The sequence below is a fragment of the Portunus trituberculatus genome, chromosome 48, assembly GCF_017591435.1.
Source record: "Portunus trituberculatus isolate SZX2019 chromosome 48, ASM1759143v1, whole genome shotgun sequence".
In the NCBI taxonomy this organism is placed as follows: domain Eukaryota; kingdom Metazoa; phylum Arthropoda; class Malacostraca; order Decapoda; family Portunidae; genus Portunus; species Portunus trituberculatus.
In genome coordinates this window covers 10,640,925-10,660,924 of record NC_059302.1, presented here as the reverse complement: position 1 = coordinate 10,660,924, position 20,000 = coordinate 10,640,925, and the positions used below count along the sequence as shown (strand labels likewise).

The 20,000-nt window shown below is 37.0% G+C and overlaps 1 protein-coding gene across 2 annotated transcripts in view; it reads left to right on the top strand.

Moving 5' to 3' along the window:
• LOC123498495 (dual specificity mitogen-activated protein kinase kinase 1-like) overlaps nucleotides 1-20,000 on the top strand; it is a 45,509-nt gene that overhangs the window by 1,736 nt on the left and 23,773 nt on the right. For both annotated transcript variants that reach the window (XM_045245650.1, XM_045245651.1), the window contains exons 2-6: nucleotides 14,428-14,572; nucleotides 14,862-14,975; nucleotides 15,611-15,723; nucleotides 15,986-16,097; nucleotides 16,436-16,612. In XM_045245650.1, the coding sequence (XP_045101585.1) occupies nucleotides 14,428-14,572; nucleotides 14,862-14,975; nucleotides 15,611-15,723; nucleotides 15,986-16,097; nucleotides 16,436-16,612 (661 nt within the window). The remainder of the gene's footprint in view (nucleotides 1-14,427; nucleotides 14,573-14,861; nucleotides 14,976-15,610; nucleotides 15,724-15,985; nucleotides 16,098-16,435; nucleotides 16,613-20,000) is intronic.

The following is a 20,000-nucleotide window of genomic DNA, read 5'->3' as shown; positions in this document are numbered from 1 at the left end:
GACATATTTGATCATGTAGTGAAGGAGCTCATGATTCTGTCTAACACTTCATTGATCTTGAAAGATGTATTCTGTGTTGAGTACTTCATATGCTGAGTTTGGGGCATTCATGTCTCTAGGTCTTTTTAATCAGTATACTCCTTAACAGAAATCAGGCCATGATTATGATGACTGTGATGGTTGAAATAGAATACAAATCATGTGAATTGTCACATGTCTTTTCAGCATTTTTCCACTCAATATTTTCATATTCATCTGTGCTCATAGTTACAGTACATTAATTTTGTATCCCCTAGTAAGGTTGATCTTACCTTCATTTGGTTGTTCAGTTCTGTGTTCAAAGTCTTCGAATTTGATATTTTTATATATTAGGAAGCTGATGAACATCAAGGCTACTTTAATTTACCTTCCCTCAACTTTGTCAATTGATAATTTTCTTGTGCTGCATGTGAGGGGATATAGAGAGATGGGTTACCTTTGTGCTATCTCTTCTGATATGTACTGTAATTATGGCTAAGATTTCTTGCAAGTGTGCCAGTTGGAATAATATTAGAAAAGAATGTGTCATTACATCAGGATTTGAAAAATCAAAAGAAAATATATATATATATATATATATATATATATATATATATATATATATATATATATATATATATATATATATATATATATATATATATATATATATATATATGTGTGTGTGTGTGTGTGTGTGTGTGTGTGTGTGTATTTACCTAGTTGTATTTACCTAGTTGTAGTTTTACAGGGCCTGGGCTTTATGCTCGTGTGGTCCCGTCTCCATATCTACACTTATCCAATTTTTCTTTAAAACTATGTACACTCTTTGCTGATACCACTTCCTCACTCAAACTGTTCCAAGTCTCAACACATCTTTGTGGGAAACTAAATTTTTTAACATCTCTCAGACATCGTCCCTTCCTTAGTTTCTTACTATGCGATCTTGTGCTTCTAAAGTCATATTCTTCTCTCAGGATCAGTTTCTCATTATCCACTTCATCCATTCCGTTAATCAATTTATAAACTTGTATCAGATCCTCTCTCTCTTCTCTGCTCCAAGGTTGGTAGATCCATTGCCTTTAGTCTCTCCTCATATGCCATCCCTTTAAATTCTGGAACCATTCTTGTAGCCATTTTTGTAGTCTCTCTAATTTTCTTATGTGTTTCTTTTATGGGGAGTCCACACAACTCCTGCATATTCCAATCTAGGTCTTATTTTAGTACTTATCAATTTCTTCATCATTTCCTTGTCCATATAGTGAAATGCTACTCCAATATTCCTTAGCAAATTATACGTCTCTCTGAAAATTCTATCAATATGGCTAACCGGTTGATTATTTTCTTCCATTGTCACTCCCAAGTCCTTTTCCTTTTTTACTTTTTCTAGTTCTACTCCATCTCCCATCTTATAGATTCCCACTGGTCGTCTTTCACTTTTTCCCATTTCCATGACATGGCTTTTGTCCACATTGAATTCCATCTCCCATTTTTTGCTCCATTTCCAGATCTTGTTTAAGTCTTCCTGTAGTATTTCACAATCCTCTTTTTGTTTAATGACTCTGCACAGTTTCGCATCGTCCGCAAACAGATTTATGTAGCTGTTCACTCCCTCTGGCATGTCATTTATATATACGAGAAAAGTATTGGTGCCAATACTGACCCCTGTGGCACTCCGCTGTCTACTGTTCTCCACTTGGACTTCATATCTTTAACTATCGTCCTTATTTCTCTCCCCCTTAAGTAATTCTTCATCCATCTCAATGTGCTTCCTTTTAAGCCACCCTTCTCCTCTAACTTCCATAGTAATCTTTCATGTGGCACTTTATCAAAAGCCTTTTTTAGATCTAAATAAATACAGTCAATCCATCCTCTCTCTCTTGTACTTTATCAACTATTCTAGAGTAGAAACTCAATAAATTTGTCACACATGACCGACCTTTTCTAAAACCAAATTGGCTATTTGATAATATTTTGTTGTCTTCAAGAAACTCGATCCATTGCTTCTTTATTACTTTTTCACACATCTTGCATATTACACTAGTTAGTGATACCGGTCTGTAATTTAAAGGTTCTTCCTTCCTTCCGCTCTTATATATGGGAACCACCTCAGCTCTTTTCCACTCCACTGGCACTGTTCCATTTTCTATTGAGCATTTTATGATGTTGTATATTGGACTTGCTAGTTCTTCCCTACATTCTTTCAGTATTCTGCCTGAGACTTCATCCGGTCCCATTGCCTTTTCCTCATCCAATTCCGTCATCAACTTTTTATTTCAAGCTTGGTTACTTTAATCTCTTTCATATAGACAGTCTCTCTATTACCCTGTGGTCTTTCAAATTTGGATTCCTTAGTAAAGACCTCATGAAATTTACTATTTAACAGTTCTGCCATACTTTTGGGTCTTCCACCATTCCGTTTTCTCCTTTTAACCTTTCTATTGTTTCTTTTTGTCTTATTTTTCCATTTATGAATCTGTAGAACAATTTTGGTTGTTCCTTACATTTTCGACAATGTCCTTTTCATAGTTCTTTTCTTCTTCCTTTCTCACCTTAGCATATTCATTTCTTGCTGTTTTGAAGTTTTCCTTATTTTCTGGATTTCTGTTTCTTCTCCACCTTTTCCATGCTCCATCTCGTTTCTCCTTTGCCCTAGCACATCTTGCATTAAACCAATCTTTCTTTCCTTCTTCTTTAGGTCTATATTTCGGAACATATTCCCTGACCCCAGTTTTGTATATTTCCAAAAATAAGTTATATTTCTCTTGAACCGTTAATGAGTTTTCCATCTCCTCCCAGTTTACGTTTTAAAATAGTTCTTGAGATTCTCAATATCAGCCTTTCTGTAATTTAATCGGTCTCCTTTGTATGATTCATCTCTATCTTCCTTTCCTTCTTCTATATCCATCTCTAATATTACATGGTCACTCTTTCCCAATGGGCACTTGTATCTTATATCATCGTTAATTGGTATATCCCTTGTAAAAACTAGGTCTAATCTTGCCGGCTCATCGTTTCCTCTGAATCTTGTGTTTTCCTTTACTCTTTGGACCATCAAATTATCTATCATTAGGTTCAGGAATCTATCTCCCAGGCATCTTCCCCATACCACTTTCATAATTTTCCCAGTCTACCTCCTTACAGTTGAAATCTCCTATCAATATCACTTTTCTCCTTTCCTTAATGATTCTTGTAAGACTCCTTATTGTGTCATCTATCATGTCTCTATATTCTTGGTTAGTCCATGAGTTTGTTTTGGTGGCACATATGTTCCAATGATTGTTAACTCCTTTTGTTAATATGCATCTTAACATACAGTATTTCTGATTTTCCTTCCCAAACTCCACTTGATTTACCACTATCTCCTTCCTTAACATCATCATGACTCCTCCTCCTCCTTTACCCACTCTCTCTCTCCTCCATATATTATACCTTTTATCTATGTCTATTTTATTGCCTCATTTAACTTTGTTTCCACCAGGCATACAATATCTGGTTCTTCTTTCTTTATGTAATCTCTTAATTCTAATTTACTAGATAAAATCCCATCTATGTTTGTATACATCATTTTTAATCTCTTGTTCTTATCATTTTTAGTTAAACTTGCTCCATTCTTTTCTCTTCTTTCTCTTTTATATACCATTTCCTTATCCTGTCTCCTATAATTCTCCAAAAATGCCTTCTTCTCCTCCTCTGACCTTTCATTATTTTTTCTCTTGCTTCTGCCACCAGTTCATTGTGTCTCTTCCTTTCCTCCTCGTTTCTATTTTTCTTTATATATATATCTTTGCAACCTTCTGTTTCTCTGAGTTTCGTTTTTCTATATAGTACTTCTTCTGCTGCTGCTTGTGATTTTAGTAATATCTTAATTGGTCTCACTGTTCCTTCTTGATATGGTCCCATTCTATGGATTTCTTCTACTTCCTCTTCTAAGTTCTGTCTATCCTCGTCATTCAGATGTTTTAGTAGGTCTTTTACTGATTTCATTTCGTCTTTTTCCCTTCTTGGTCTATATTTAACATTTTTTCTTTCAGTCCAAAAATAATTACACTTCTTTTTTCCGCAATTTCTCTTACTAAATTTTCTTTTTTCTTGAGGACTCCTATCACTTTGCTTGTCATATTTTCATCTCTTTCTTTTAACTGTTCTTGAAATACTTCTTGAAATGATTCCTTGTCTTTCTTATCTTGGATTCTCCATGCTTGTACTTCTTTTTTAATCACGTCTTGTACTCTTTCTTCTTCTTTGTTAATTAGATCTTTTAGCTTTTCTTTTTCTTTCTTGTGTGTGTATGTGTGTGTGTGTGTGTGTATTTACCTAATTGTATTTACCTAATTGTAACATACGGGAAAAGAGCTATGCTCTGTCCGTCTCCATATCTACTAATGTCCAGCTTTTTCTTAAAATCATGAATATTCCTTGCGTTGACCACTTCCACGTCTAAACTATTCCATGCTTCCACCCTTCTATGAAGGAAGCTATATTTTTTCACATCTCTCCTATTAGTGGCCATTTTTAGTTTTTTTCCATGCCCTCTCGACATTCTTTCATTCCACATGTGTGTGTGTGTGTGTGTGTGTGTGTGTGTGTGTGTGTGTGTATTTACCTAGTTGTATAGGGTTCGAGTGTGGCTCTTAGTGTCCTGTCTCCATATCTTCATTTATCTAGTTATGCATACTATGTGCTGTGACAATTCCATTATCCAATGCATTCCAATTTTCCATCGTTCTGTGTGGAAAACTGTATTTTCCAATATCCTTCACACACTGCCTCATCCTGATCTTTTCATGTCCTCTTGTCCTTCCATCTTCTTCCGTCAACAGCACCAGGTCTTCTTTGTCTATCTTTTCAATATAATTTACTATCTTATACATTGTTATTAGGTCCCCACATTCTCTTCTGTCTTGTAAGGTTGGGAGTCCCATTTCCTTCAGTCATTCTTCATATGTGAGGTACTTTAATTCCGGCACCATCTTTGTAGCAATCATCTGTATCCTTTCCAATTTTCTTATATCCTTTTTAGAGCTCGGAGACCATACCACTGCTGCATATTCCAGCCTTGTGTGTATCATGCTTGTGATGATTTTTTTCATCATATCTTTATCCATGTAATGAAATGCCACTCTTATATTAGTCAACATCTTATATGATAGTCCAAATATCTTGCTTATGTGTTTATCAGGGCTCAGATTTTCTTGTATGATCACTCCAAGATCTTTTTCCTCTTTAGTCTTCATTATTTGTTCTCTCCCATCAAATAGTTCCATACTGGTCTTCTCTTACTCTTTCCTAGTTCCATTATGTGACATTTCTTGGCATTAAACTCCAATTTCCACTTCTTGCTCCATTCATAGATCTTGTTTAAATCTTCCTGCAACAGCAGACAGTCCTCTCTGGTTTTGATAACTCTTAGCAACTTTGCATCATCAGCAATAAATTTATATATAACTGTTTATCCCAATGTGAATGTCATTTACATAAACTTGAAACATAATGGGGCTAACACTGACCCTTGTGGCACTCGCTAGTTACTTTACCCAAGATGAGTATGTATCTCTGATCACAGTTCTCATTTCCTATCCTTCAAATAATCTCTTGTCCATTCGAGCAAGGTTCCCACAGTCCTCCTATGTTCTCTAGTTTCCAAAGAAGTCTTCGTGAGGACTTTATCAAAAGCTCTTTTTATGTCCAGGTATACTGTGTCTACCCATCCATCTCTGTTTTCAAGTCCTGCAATAACTCGAGTAGAAGCTTAATAAGTTTGATACACATGACCGCCCTGTCCTGAACCCAAATTGTCTGTTCGATATGACTTGCTCCTCTTCTAGAAATTTAACCCATTTTTTTTTTATAATTATTTCACATGACTTCTCTACGACACTTGTAAGTGGCACTGTTCTGTAGTTTAGTGGTTCAGTTGCCTTTCCTCCTTTAAATATCGGTATTACGTTGGCTCTCTTCCACTCTAGTGGAACCTTCCCTTCATTTATTGAACTTTTAATTATTTCCCAAATTGGATCCAGTAATTGCTCTTTACATTCTTTTAACACCCAGCCTGATACACCACCTGGCCCCATTGCTATTCTGACTTCCAACTTATCTAGTAATCTTCCAATATCCTCTTTGTGCACTGCAATCTCCTGTAATCCTTGGCAATCCAATGTCCTATTAGATTCTGTGAAATAATTTTCTGCAGTGAATACTGTTTTGAAGCTCTCATTCACTATTTCACACATTTCCTTCTCTGTTTGGTATGTCTTCCCTTTGTGTGTGTGTGTGTGTGTGTGTATAGGTAAATTTAAATAGGCATTCAACCCCATCAGTGCTATGATGTATTTTCATGTTCATTCTGCTTACTATTTAGTGATTATAAAATTGCCTCAGAAACTTATGTGGGATTAAAATAGTAAAGATTCTGGCCAGTAATCTTCTGACATTCATATGCCCTGCCTAATGTAAATAAAATCCTCTAATCATAGCCAAACTCATGTTAAAATGTGCCCCAGTAATGAAGAGATTAATAAGTAATCTATAGTGAAAAAAGGTTTAATTTATCAAAATGTTGTAAAACCAGATCTGGGCACTTCTGTACCTTGATTCACACCTCTGGATCACCAAATGAGGTGCAGAGGTCCAAATTGCGGAAAATTTTTCAAACGTGCAGAAGTAAGAGGTACGGAAAGGCAAAATTTTAAGTCCGTATCTCTGTACTGTAGACAGTTATGGGAAGGCAAAATTTTGATTCCGTACTTCTGCACCTGAGATTTTCAAGGATAAAAAAATAGATAAATAAAGATGCCAAACAGTCCACACTCTGTAGCATTACTTTTGGCTGTCGTGTGTGTGGGTGTGGGGGGGGGAGCTCTGATGTATTTTGTTTTATTTTTTGAGGTGTGGACTAGATTTTCCAGGCACGCTTTAATAATTTTGGGTATGGTACCGGAGGTGCGGAGGTGTGGTACCGGACCGAGGGGAAAAAGTTTAGGTGCAGAAGTACAGGTACAGACTATCTGTGTTTCTAGGTCCAGAGGAGGGGTGCTGGACTACCTGATATCCAGTAACACACCCAGCTCTGTGTAATCTAAGTTTATGTATGTAAGAAAACAACGTTTATTTATTTATTTTATTTATTTATTTGTTTATTTATTATTTATGCCAAATTTATACTGTATACATGTATTCTGTACTTGTATTTAAATTTGGAAAGAGCTTGGTAACTTGTAATAAGATGGAATGCTCTCTCTCTCTCTCTCTCTCTCTCTCTCTCTCTCTCTCTCTCTCTCTCTCTCTCTCTCTCTCTCTCTCTCTCTCTCTCTCTCTCTCTCTCTCTCTCTCTCTCTCTCTCTCTCTCTGTGTGTGTGTGTGTGGTATTTCCTAGGAGCAACGTGTGCCAGTCGAAATCATGCCTTTGGACAGGTGGCTTATCCTTAATTCAGCTTAACTCTGATGCAGCAACATGACACAACACAGACATTGCATGACATAAGAGATGTTCTGAGCCAGTGATTAAGATGGATTGCATACTTTTGTCACGATCCAAGTCTCTGTGCTTTATTATGTTGGTGGTGTGGTGTATGTTAACATAAGAATTCAATATGTTAGAATTAGGTTATCTGGTGATGTATAAAGAGTGACATTGTGTAGGGCAGAAAAATAAAGTAGTGGAATGTAAGATGAAAACATCACCAGAAGGCATAAGAACAGTGGGAAGCAAACGTTGTCTCTCACGAAAGTTATAAATTGATGCTTTTATGTTGTAGTCATCTCTTTGTAGTGAATTAGAATTTGGAAGTATAATTATTGTGGTTCTCCACAATGCTTTTTTCTTTTTAAAATTCTGACTCTACAATATGTGAAATAAGTACATTACTCAAACAAATTATATCATGATGTCATTTACTTTTTGAAATATTTTTTGTTGAATATATGTTTGTTTATTTTATTTTATTTTATTTCATTTCACCAATTTATTATTTTCTAAACCTAGTTACTTGTCAACTCCTGGGATGTCAGTCATGTTCAAGATTTATATCTTATGATACCAAAATAGTGTTATATCATAGACATTTTGTCACATTTACTACCTATTCAGGCAAATAAATATGTGTTCTTTGGGAACTTTTGTATTTGTCTTGTAAGAATGAATTATAAGTGTAAAACCAAATATTCTATGAGACAAAGATAGACAAATGTTTTGTAGTGCTACATATCTTTTTATCTGAAACATGAAAGATTTGGTAGGTAATTATTGCACATGAAGAAGAAAGAATTAAGGATTGACAAAATAAGATGTTCATGGCATGAAAATTGGTGTTTAAATTATAATGGGACCTTGGTTATCAAGTGCCTCCCTTCTCAAACAAATTGTTTTTAACAGAATTTTTAATTTACTCATTATTGCTTTAGTTGCCATGCCATAATTTGGTTCTTGAACAAAGTTACCTGATTTCAAATGACAACAGCATAGTCATAGCTGCAGTTTATTACTAATTTATAGTATCTATGATTATTTTCTTTATTTTTATGTATTGGAAGGAGAGACAGTAGCTAAGACAATAATTCAATCTTCAAAGTAAGTTAAACATGATATCACTGAAGAGCCTTGATGTAAACAAACAGTTTTGGTTGACTCAGTAGTAATCCTGAGCTACCTGTGGCTCCCTCAGTGACCCACAATGCCATCACTACTACATAGGTGCATTTTCCCAGTAGCTTTCCTCAACATCAAGATGTCTAAATGTTATGATCACCTTCAGTTTGGCAGTAAGTGGGTTACTCTGTTCTGTGTCACTATAAGGGTTCCTCATTAAGTTTACAGAATACCTGCATAGTCTAAACAGTACCATCTGGTAAGTTAAGTGTCACTGAGTTCATTCATTATGTCCTTTTTTGGATGATTAATTTATGAGATGGAGATGTTGTGGAGCAGCCATCTTGACTGTGGGAGCATCTGTCATAAGCTGCTAAGACAGGATGGACTGGTGTCTGGGAACAGATTAATTGATTTTCCATTGATTCCCATATGGGAAATAGTTTATGTTTCTGAATATTTTGAATTTCAAATGACATTCAGGAACAAATTAAGATTGAGAACAGAGGTTCCATTGTATTTGACTGCCTAGGGCTGATTGGTGAAAATTCTACATAATAAGAAAAGTACATATACAAGTAACTGGCTCTGACATGGAGCCAAGAGCCAACTACCATACAATTAAAACATATTTAATTCTATCATTTCCCCTAAATCCTAGAAATATCATTAGAATGAATAGTATGACTAATGAATATCAGCTGCATGTACAATAGAGATACAATCACATTAATATTATTTCTAAGATTATACGAGAATCGTATAATAGAATACGTCTTTAAATCCATTTCATGGTGGTTGGCTCTTGGCCCCTGTCACAGTCAGTTACTTACATTGAGTTTGTGTTATGAATTAGAGTCTCCATTAAAATGTGAGGCAAGTATTAAAGTAGAGCAGCAGTGGTGATGGAGTACAGTGGGGCCTTATTACCAGCAGGTGTTAGATGACAGAGACAAGAGTGTACCAGGAAGGTCCATTATCAGGCAGTGGTGGGACCCAAGGGAGTTCGTTAGGTAGAAGAGTTCTTTATATGGAGAGTTAACCATGAAGAAATCTATAATTGATGAAATATGCAGAAGAAAATATACCAGTAACTTCATATGGAAATATGTATTATGCAACATTTGTTTGCTAGCCACTGAAAATTATAACTTTGCCACTAGCTTCTCATTACTGTACTTCCTTTTATATCACTCCCAAATAGTCTTATTAGTTTGACTTTCTTTGTATTTTCTGTGATGAGAAAACACTAATTGTTTTTTCCATTGCTGCATAAAACTTTAGCCTTTCCTTTGCATCCATGTTGTCATGATGTCATCTTTCCACAACCAAACGTGTGTGATAGCTAATGATGCATCTCTCTCTCTCTCTCTCTCTCTCTCTCTCTCTCTCTCTCTCTCTCTCTCTCTCTCTCTCTCTCTCTCTCTCTCTCTCTCTCTCTCTCATTTGATGCATTCAGAAGTACATAAGGATAACTCAGGAGCAGCAAGAAATGAAGACACCCGTACCTTGCATTCGGGTTGCTTTCAGAATAGTTGTTTTGTGAACTGACTGGTTTGTTCTGTACAATGGTCAGTTCAAAGAGTGAACAGCTCAAAGTGGTGTTCATAGACAATTGTCATTTGATCAGCATACTTGAGAAGTAATAGCTTCAAATCACGTGTTTATGTACGTTCCAGTGATCTCTGTGAGATGTGTTTCTTTCAGTACATAATGTACTTATATTTCTTTCTACAGTAGGAACAAGTTCTTGTGGTGGATGAGCAGTGCCAGAAGTTTCATATAAAATTCAATTGCTTGTGATGTTCATAAAGTAGAAAGTATTATTGATGTTATGCAAGTAAATGTAGATGTGTATGAAGGCATCATATCAGAACCTTTGTGAAATTTGTCACTTTTCAAATCTTATCTGATTATTGCAGATGTGGAACAATAGTGAGATGACATGAGTGATTATAAGCGTAAGAATCATCTTTGCATGTAAGACTGAAATGATATGCACCAAGCTTCCCTAACGTCAAATATACAGTCAGCATGGAAAGTCAGTTCGTCAAACGGGCGTTAAACAGACTTTGCATTTCTTATTTTACCTCTATGGATACCATGAAAACGCAGCGCAATATGTTAGTTCATTTTCTGTGGTGACACTGGTATCTTAGCAACATTTAGAGACTGCGTAGTAACACTCAATGTGCCTACGGCGTTTGTAAGGGGAAGTTGTGCAGTTGTTGCTCCTGCGTGACGTCATGTGTTTGTGACTATTTTAGTGTGCTTTGTGCTTATTTTACTGTCTTATTACTAGCAAGGAGGGTTACTTCATGTGATGACACAACAGCAGTGATCACCCTATACAAGGCTAACTACCCAGTGAAGGAGATAGCTGCACAGACTGGCGTTAGTATCCGCGTATGCCAGAAATTTGTGAAGCGGTTCAAGGAGGAGAGAGGGGAAGGAATTCCTACTTCTAGGCCCAAGTCTGGTAGACCAAAATTAATCTTTCCTACCACTATAAAACTTATTGGCAGGCAAATTAAGGCCAACCCCTGCCTCACTGCAGCTGATATGAGGGAGAATAACCCATAGTTGCTGAGTAGGCCATCCTTGCGTTGTGTGCAGCAGTGCCTCTATGACGATCTCAACTTGAGGAGTTTTCATGCACTTAAGAAGCCAGTTCTCACAGCTGTCCAGAAGCAGAAAAAGGTTGCCTTTGCCAAGAAATGTAAAGATTGGAATCTCATCACTTGGAGGAAAGTACTTTGGTCAGACGAGGCAACTTTTTCAGTGATTGGCAGTAAGTTTTCTTGAGTCTACTGCCCACCACACAGTGACCCACATGACCCACGGTACACCCAGAAGACTGTGAAACAGCCAGCTTCTCTTATGGTATGGGATTGTTTCACCTGCTATGGTGGTGTTACCTGTTAACGAGAAAATGAACCAGTACAATTACTTAGAGCTGTTGCTGGACCACTTACCTGACAGTTTTGACCAAACCAAGGCTGACATTTTTATGCAGGATGGTGCACCTTGCCACACAACCAAATCAGTGAAACAGTGGCTGAATGATTGTGACATGAACTACTTCAAAGACTGGCCAGGTAGCAGTCCAGACCTTAACTCCATAAAAAAAACTTGTGGTCAATCATTAACAGCCACCTTTCAAACACTGACACTTCATCACTCCCCAAGCTGGAGGGAGCTATCAAGGGAGTGTGGAAAAGCTTTTCATGTGAATTGCTCCAAAATCTTGCTGATTCCTTACCAAAGAGACTTAAGCAGTACATCAAGCATCGGGGGAATGATATCAGGTACTAAACAGGTAAAAATTGCTTGTAATCTTAATTTTTTGTTTCCCTAACCATTGAAGTGAGTTTTTTTTTTCAGCTGGCGAACAGACTTTCCGCATTGGGTGTATACTACATATTTGTATCTGTAGGAGGTAATGTGTCTGAGTTCCTTCCATTGTAAGAGCAGGAGTACTTTGTACTCCTCTCTTTTGGGAGCCAAGAGACTAAAAGAGTGGTGTGAATGAGCATGAACAGCAAAGTTGTATGTCTTGTAGCTACCCTTCTTTTTATGGAGACAGCCTTGGTATAACTATAGTATGTCTGTATACACAGTATGTACAGTGCTTACTCCAATTTTGCGAGTTCAAATTTTGCGATACACCAATTTTGCGACCAAGGACCAAAAATTGCCATTTTTTAAATTTCCCCATCTTGCTCCTTTCTCCCAGTATTGCAAGTGGTGGTGGGAGAGAGAGCATTCCCGCAAATTATATATCACTGTATTATATAGGCAATATTTTATTAATTATTCATATTTATTATATTATACTATATTATCATATTTATATTATATTTATCATAGTTTGGTGGTTTTTGGCTAGTTTTCTTAAAAATCTGGCGGTAATTCAACGAAGCTCATCTGGCAACACTGTCCCGCTCCCTCCCGCCTTCCATTTGTTTACGTACACCTCCACGGAGTTCTCTCTGCAAATTTGGAGGAATCCTTGTGCTCGACTTTGTGCGACATGGCGCCACCAACCAAGAAAAACAGTAGATTAACTTTGAAGCAGAAGATGAAGATAATTGAGATGAAAAGAGATGGAAAAAGGAACTGTGATATTTCCAGAGAGTTTGGTGTGGGAGAATCAACTGTGAGAATGGTGTTTAAAAACTGAGAAAATTGAAAAAACTGTAAAAACCTAAGGTGGACAGATTTTTTATTCTCGTAGCCATTGTACAAACACTGTGATCATTCATATAGAAAGATACCTGGCTCAATATATATGTGATATAAATATGGGCAAAATATTACGAAAATATTGAAAAATTAGGCGACCATATTCAATTTTTCCCATAGAAATAATACTTCCAATTTTGCGATTTCCAAATTTGCGACTCACAATGCCGCCCCATTTCTTGCAAAATTGGAGTAAGCACTGTACCTTCCAATGAGCTAGCTGAGATACAAGAACAGTGTTGATCAGTGGCAGCTCGAGTATAGGTACTGTGGAACTGCAGCACCCTTATTTCCACTTGATAGTATTGATGATATTCAGTATAATGATTTTGTCTTTAATTCTTTCTTTATACTTGTACAGTATATAATCCTTAAACTTAATGTCAGTAGCTATCCCTCAGTTTAAAAAAAAATGCAAAAATCTTCATATGGAATTGTGCATATCACAGTTCCAGTGGTGTGGAGTTTGCCTGCTTTATTATGCATGTGTGCAAAGGAGGCTGCACACAGTACTATGAGTATGAAAGAGCACTGTCGTTCCCAAGGTGTAGACCTTGGCGCACTGGTGGAAGATAGTTCGTATTTATTTTTTACTCAGTGTGTTGTGCTTTAAAAATGGTGTACCAAGGAGAAAATTATTCATCTTTTTGCACAAATTAAAAGAAGAAGAATGAATTTAATTTTTAAATGGATGGATCAAGATTAAACTGTGACAGTTTAGATTATGGTAATTAATTTTTTTTTTTTCTTCTCTTAGGATACTATAAAGTTTCTGAATAAAATTTCTTATACCTGTGTGTTTCCTTTTACAAAATATTAAAACAAGGGCTATAAATTTTTGGAGCAACACCCCCACTAATATTAGCTATGAGCCGCCACTGGCGTTGATCTGCTATAAATAGTAAGCACCACAAGGCTGAACATTGCTCTGAAACCCAGGATCAAATGCACACTTAGAATGCTTTGACTTGATGCATTAGGACAACTATAGTGTATATCAGTAGCATTTATTTATACAAGTAATGAAGTAATGGAGATTGGTATGTGTCACAACAAGACATAATAGGAAGGAAAGTCCCTTGTGTCCAATCTCAGTCACTCACAAGATGGAACAAAATAGGAATGGGATTAAAAAAAAAATGCATTCTAGTTACATTTAGGATGGCAGAAGTGAAAACAAAATAGAAGTGGGAAAAATTAGACACACTTGCATTCTAACTTTTGTTTTCAGAATGGCAGAAAAGAAATGAGGAATCGAAGCAATCATATTTATGATAATAATAGAATATAAAGAGGAATGCATTAGAATGATAGAATATGAATGAGAATCTAATTTGGGCTGCATTCTAGCTCTTGTTTTACTTTCAGAATGGCAGAAGACAAGTAAAGATTTGAAATAGCTATTGTCTTGATAATAAAAGTGATGGAATATGAGGAAAATGCAACAGAAAGTATAGGATTTGGATGAGAATCAACTATTATATTTGTAAAACTGATAGATTGAGAGGAAATGCATCAGAAGGGATATAATTTGAATGAGAAGCTAACTTGTAGTGTTGTGTCCATTGTAACAGCACACCCCAGAGGAAGGCCAGCACAGGGGCCACTGGTAGCTTTGGATCAGTATCCCTGGAGTCACTGCTTAAATGCATCCAGGAGTTAGACATGGATGACACCCAGCGACGCCGCATGGAGATCTTCCTCAACCAGAAGCAGAAAGTGAGTTTCTTTCCTTGTTCACTGTAGGGTCATGTATTTATCCTTTTCTGTCTATTTTTCAATTCAGTTTTCTTTCAAATTTATATAACTTATTTCTTTTTTGGTTCTTTTCCCTCTGCATTTTCTTTTCTTTCTATCTTTTGTTCATGGATAAAGATTAAGCTCAGAAGTAAACTACTAATGAAAAGCATATCTTTCCTCTTTTTTTCATTCCAGTCTTTATATGATTGTTCCATTTTTGTATGACTGTTCCATCTGTGTACTACACCATCACTGCATCCTCCTTCAGGTTGGTGAGCTGAATGCAGATGACTTTGAGAAGTTGGGTGAGCTTGGTGCCGGCAATGGAGGTGTGGTGAACAAGGAGCGGCACAAACCCTCAGGACTCATCATGGCGCGTAAGGTGAGGTGATGTGATGTGCTGATGCTCATTTAGTAGCATTAGTAGTTTTGATTCTGATGCTTACATTAAGATCATCATCATCATCATTGTATAAAAACTGGAAGTATTTTATAGCTGTGAGATGATGGTTGTCAATTTGTGTCTAAATATGAGTACGGATGAAGTATTAGAACTTGATTACAAGGATGTGATGGTTTGGTAGAGCTAGAAATGGTTTGAGAGGTGCAAAGATAGAAGTTTTCAGACATGAGTTTCTCTCTCTCTCTCTCTCTCTCTCTCTCTCTCTCTCTCTCTCTCTCTCTCTCTCTCTCTCTCTCTCTCTCTCTCTCTCTCTCTCTCTCTCTCTCTCTCCCTTTTTTTTCCCTAAACTCCTTTTTCACTGGGAGCCAATGGTGCTAAAAGTGTGATTGATGTGTGCATGAGTTTGTGGCACCTTGTCTGGACCACCCTGTGTGGGATTACGGGCCTGATGTATAGATAGATAGATAGGAAGAATGAGTCTTAAGAATGATGATGACAATATAGGTAGTGGGATCACCATGAATAGTGTGTAATAGAGAGTATTTACTGTGTCTGATCATTGATTATGATTTTATTTCTTGTTTCTCTTCCTTCCCTCTTGTTCATGGGTGCAGCTCATCCATCTTGAGGTCAAGCCAGCCATCAGAAACCAGATTATCCGAGAGTTGAAGGTCCTACATGAGTGTAATTCACCCTTCATTGTGGGCTTCTATGGGGCCTTCTACAGGTGGGTGCCCTCATATATCGCTGAATGGTGCTGTCTTTCCATGTCATGTAGCTATTCAAATAATATATGAAGCATGTGAAGTCTAGAATAGTGGCAGAAAGGAGTGTGGATTTTCGTTTGTTTTGGTGCTGTGCACTAGAAGAAGTTGTAAAGTGAAAGATGATATCTCACTATAGACACTTTTAGCCTTTCTCATCTGTCTTGATCTGCTTACCTGTGTCCTAGCAGTCTGATAGTAACACAGTGACAATGTTTTTTGCAGTGAGGGTGAGATCTCTATTTGTATGGAGTACATGGATGGAGGATCCTTGGATCTGTGCCTCAAGAAAGCCATTCGCATTCCAGAACCAATACTAGCCAAAATATGCTCTACTGTAAGTGGTTCTTTGTCTTGTTCTTCATGTCCTGCTCTTCTTTTGTTTATTTGCTCTTTCTTTTTCTATCACATTTCCTTTTTCTTCCTCTCTACATTCAAACCTAGTTATTTGGTTTATATGTATAAGCTCTTTCAGTGACTAAAAGATTGTGACCTCTGTGTCCGGATATTTAAAAACATTCTTTAGAGATGGAAGTACGAGACACAAAGATAAGATGTTTCCTTTGCCTTTTATGTAATGTACTCTAGAATATCCCTAAAATGATCAAATTAATGATTGTGTGTGTGTGTGTGTGTGTGTGTGTGTGTGTGTGTGTGTGTGTGTGTGTGTTGCAGGTCCTCAAGGGGCTGGCCTACCTGCGTGAGAAGCACCAGATCATCCATCGTGACGTCAAGCCATCCAATATCCTTGTCAACTCCCGAGGTGAAATCAAGATCTGTGACTTTGGCGTCTCTGGTCAGCTGATTGACAGCATGGCCAACACCTTCGTGGGCACTCGCAGCTATATGTCAGTAAGTGAACTGAGGGAAGAGTGATACCTCTATCACCTCCCCTGCTGTGCCAAATGCCCTTGAGGTGTGGCACCAGCCAAGGTCAGACCAGTAGGTGGGTCTGGTCCTCTTTTGTACATAAACACATAGTCCTCCTGGCTTGTTGGGTGGCCCATGCAGAATGGTTAGGGTAGGGGTTTAGCAAGGCAAGGGATGGGTAACTAAATCTTTCTGAATGAAGTATCTAGACATTTTGGTTTCTGCACTCCTGTCAGCATCCTTCTGATTCAAACCTTGCTTGTCACTTTACCAGCATCATTCAATCCCATCCTGGCCTGGTGGGAATTATTATATTTACTAATTTATTTATTTTTATTTATTTTGAGTGTGGGTGCTTGTGTGTATGTATGTATGTGTAAGGTTTGATGTCCTTCCCAGTCAGTGAGTTGCCTCAGATGTCAGCACTTTACATTGGTGCTGAGTGCCAACACCGGGGTGACTGATAGACACATTTTTTTCAATCTTAGAGTAGACATGTAATGTATAGACTTATGGAAATGCACAGTACTATCAAACACATGACCAGACTGCCACCACCAGTACAGGTGAATTACAGTATACAAACAGTCTTATCATAGATTTTAAAAAGTTGTAGGTAAGGTAAATAATTTTTTTTTTTTGAGTGCTGAATTTTCATATATGAATAAATATTGTGAAAAAAAAAAAATAGTAATGAAAGTACTTTAGATATGGATAAGAAACTAGAAATCCCTAGTTGAAGCTATAGATGCTATTTCTGCCAGCTCACCAGTCAGGAACTGCCTACTTGCCTCTGGTAAAAAGAGTAGTAACAGTGGCGTTGTTTGCAAGCTTTGTACTGCATCAAGTGGTGCCTTGCTCTGCACCACAACCATTACCATGCAGTTCCTGTTTATCAGTGTTCTTGTCTCCTCAGTGTTTCAGTCTCTTACCAATATGAAATAACACAGGAGTCTACATCCTCTCTGATTTGTACTTTAATAATTCACATTAATCGCTGCTAATTGTTGCTCAGTGCCTTGAAACATGTGTAAAATGGTACTATGTGTTTCAATACTGTACACACCAAGCAAGGTGATCCACAGAAGAGAGTTAGGAGAATGATTTATGATATAACTTATAAAGCTCTTAATTAATTATGATTACAGCTTTAATTATTTTGATTCATTAATTTTTACTGTATAAAAAGTATGTTTGTGTATCTGAATGATTTGATACTATATTTTGATATGTTTTCATATTTGTGACATAAGATATCACAGATGCAGTGTGCATAGTAACTTTATTTCTTTAAACAAAGTTTAGTTTTGCAGAAAAATGCATCTTAACTAATATAATGTAAGTATAAAGAGAAAAAATATTCAGCTTATGGGTATTACATTTATGAAGAATTTTATATTTGATTCATTCATATAATAAAAAAGAAATTATCATGGTTTGCCTGCACTTCGTCAAAGTAATGGGATTCTTTATGTTAGACCTTGTCTTACATAAGCATCTCAGTTTAACCCTTTCACTGCAGTATGCAACAGTTGACAACACTGAAAACAATGTATGGAATCTCTATAAGCATAAAAAAAAAAAAAAAAAAAGTTGATTTTTTGCTGTTTCTGTGGAGTACAATGTTTGGAAGAAGCTGTGGAACAAAAGATATGAGATCTCTCAGAATGGTTAATAGTTAATTAAGGATGTGCCAAATAGCAATGAAAGGGTTAATATATGTATGTATTGGAGAAAGACAGACAACATTAAAGATTAAAGTGCAAGTACAATACTGTGTAAACACACTATGATCCACAGCTTCTAGTTAGCACACAGTTCACCGGTGATGATTAGCAGTGTTGTAAGCTGCTGAATTTCTTCAAATTATAACACCACTGCCATGCAAAGTGATCATGAATACAGTTGCTAATCTTACATTTGCTTACTGCTAACTTTCTTTCCTCAAAGTCTTGGTCCACTCTGTCATGTTCATTTCTTCCATCCACATTCCAAAACAACACAATCTGTGCCTTCTTGCGATTGAAATTATTTCCTTAGTCCAAAGGAAGATCACAGATAACTTATTGAAAGATAGAGTTTTAACTCAAGGGAGAGCTAATTGAAAGGGAACCCTTTATAATGTAAATTGAAGGGGAATGAAAAATTGGAGTGAATTATAGACTATGCTGTGGGGAGCTTCTTTGTATCAAGTAAATTTTTATTTCTCTACTTTGTGTGTGGGAGTAAACTGCCTGAAGCATGATACCTTGGTTCACATAACATCCCTGGAATGCACTCATAAGTGAAGAACACACTCATAAGTAAACAACACACTCTCTGATAGCTGACAAAAAACTTGAGTAGCTCTGATACTAGTTACTTCACTAAATCTAAAGCCCTGTAGTGCTATTGTTGATAACAAATATGATTTAAGTTACTAGAACTGACCTGTTAAAACCATCATCTCCCTAACACTACTATGGCAGGGAATGGGAGGCAATGCTCACATTAACACCAGCTGCATGCTTGTCCTTAACTGTGTAGGAGACTGTAAACCTTGTGTACTACCTTGCTGTGAAACTGTGTATAAGAGAGAGAGAGAGAGAGAGAGAGAGAGAGAGAGAGAGAGAGAGAGAGAGAGAGAGTGTTTGTGAACTAATAGAAGAGTGAGTTTTTGAAAGAAAAATCCTGAGCCTGCTTATGTAGTTTCCTCCTCCCTCTGCTCTGTTTGCTATTCTTTAGCAAGGTAGTGTGTGTGTTTGTGTATGGGTGGATGGGTGAATAGGTATGGGTGCATCCATTGGAGATTGTAGTCTGTAAGTGGAAGTGTGACATGGTGTGTGATATATAGTGTGTTGAACTCTGATGGGGGAAATATTATATTGGTTAGGTAACAGCATATTCGTCCTAGAGTGCACATTAAAATATGAATGAAACTTGACAAAATAATTGATATATAGTAGAATGTTTATGAATTTGAGCATCAAGAATATGTAAAATTAGTTTTGAAAGTATAAATGTTTAAAAATATGAAAATTTTTAATAGAACATAACTCATAGCAACCATAGGGTTGAACCAGAATACAAGTTTCAGGAGTTAATGTGTTGCTTTGTGGCAGTCACACACACACACACACACACACACACACACACACACACACACACACACACACACACACACACACACACACACACACACACACACACACACACGCCTGGTAGCTCAGTGGTTAGAGCGCTGGCTTCACAAGCCAGAGGACCAGGGTTCGATTCCCTGGCCGGGTGGAGATATTTGGGTGTGTCTCCTTTCACGTGTAGCCCCTGTTCACCTAGCAGTGAGTAGGTATGGGATGTAAATTGAGGAGTTGTGACCTTGTTGTCCCGGTGT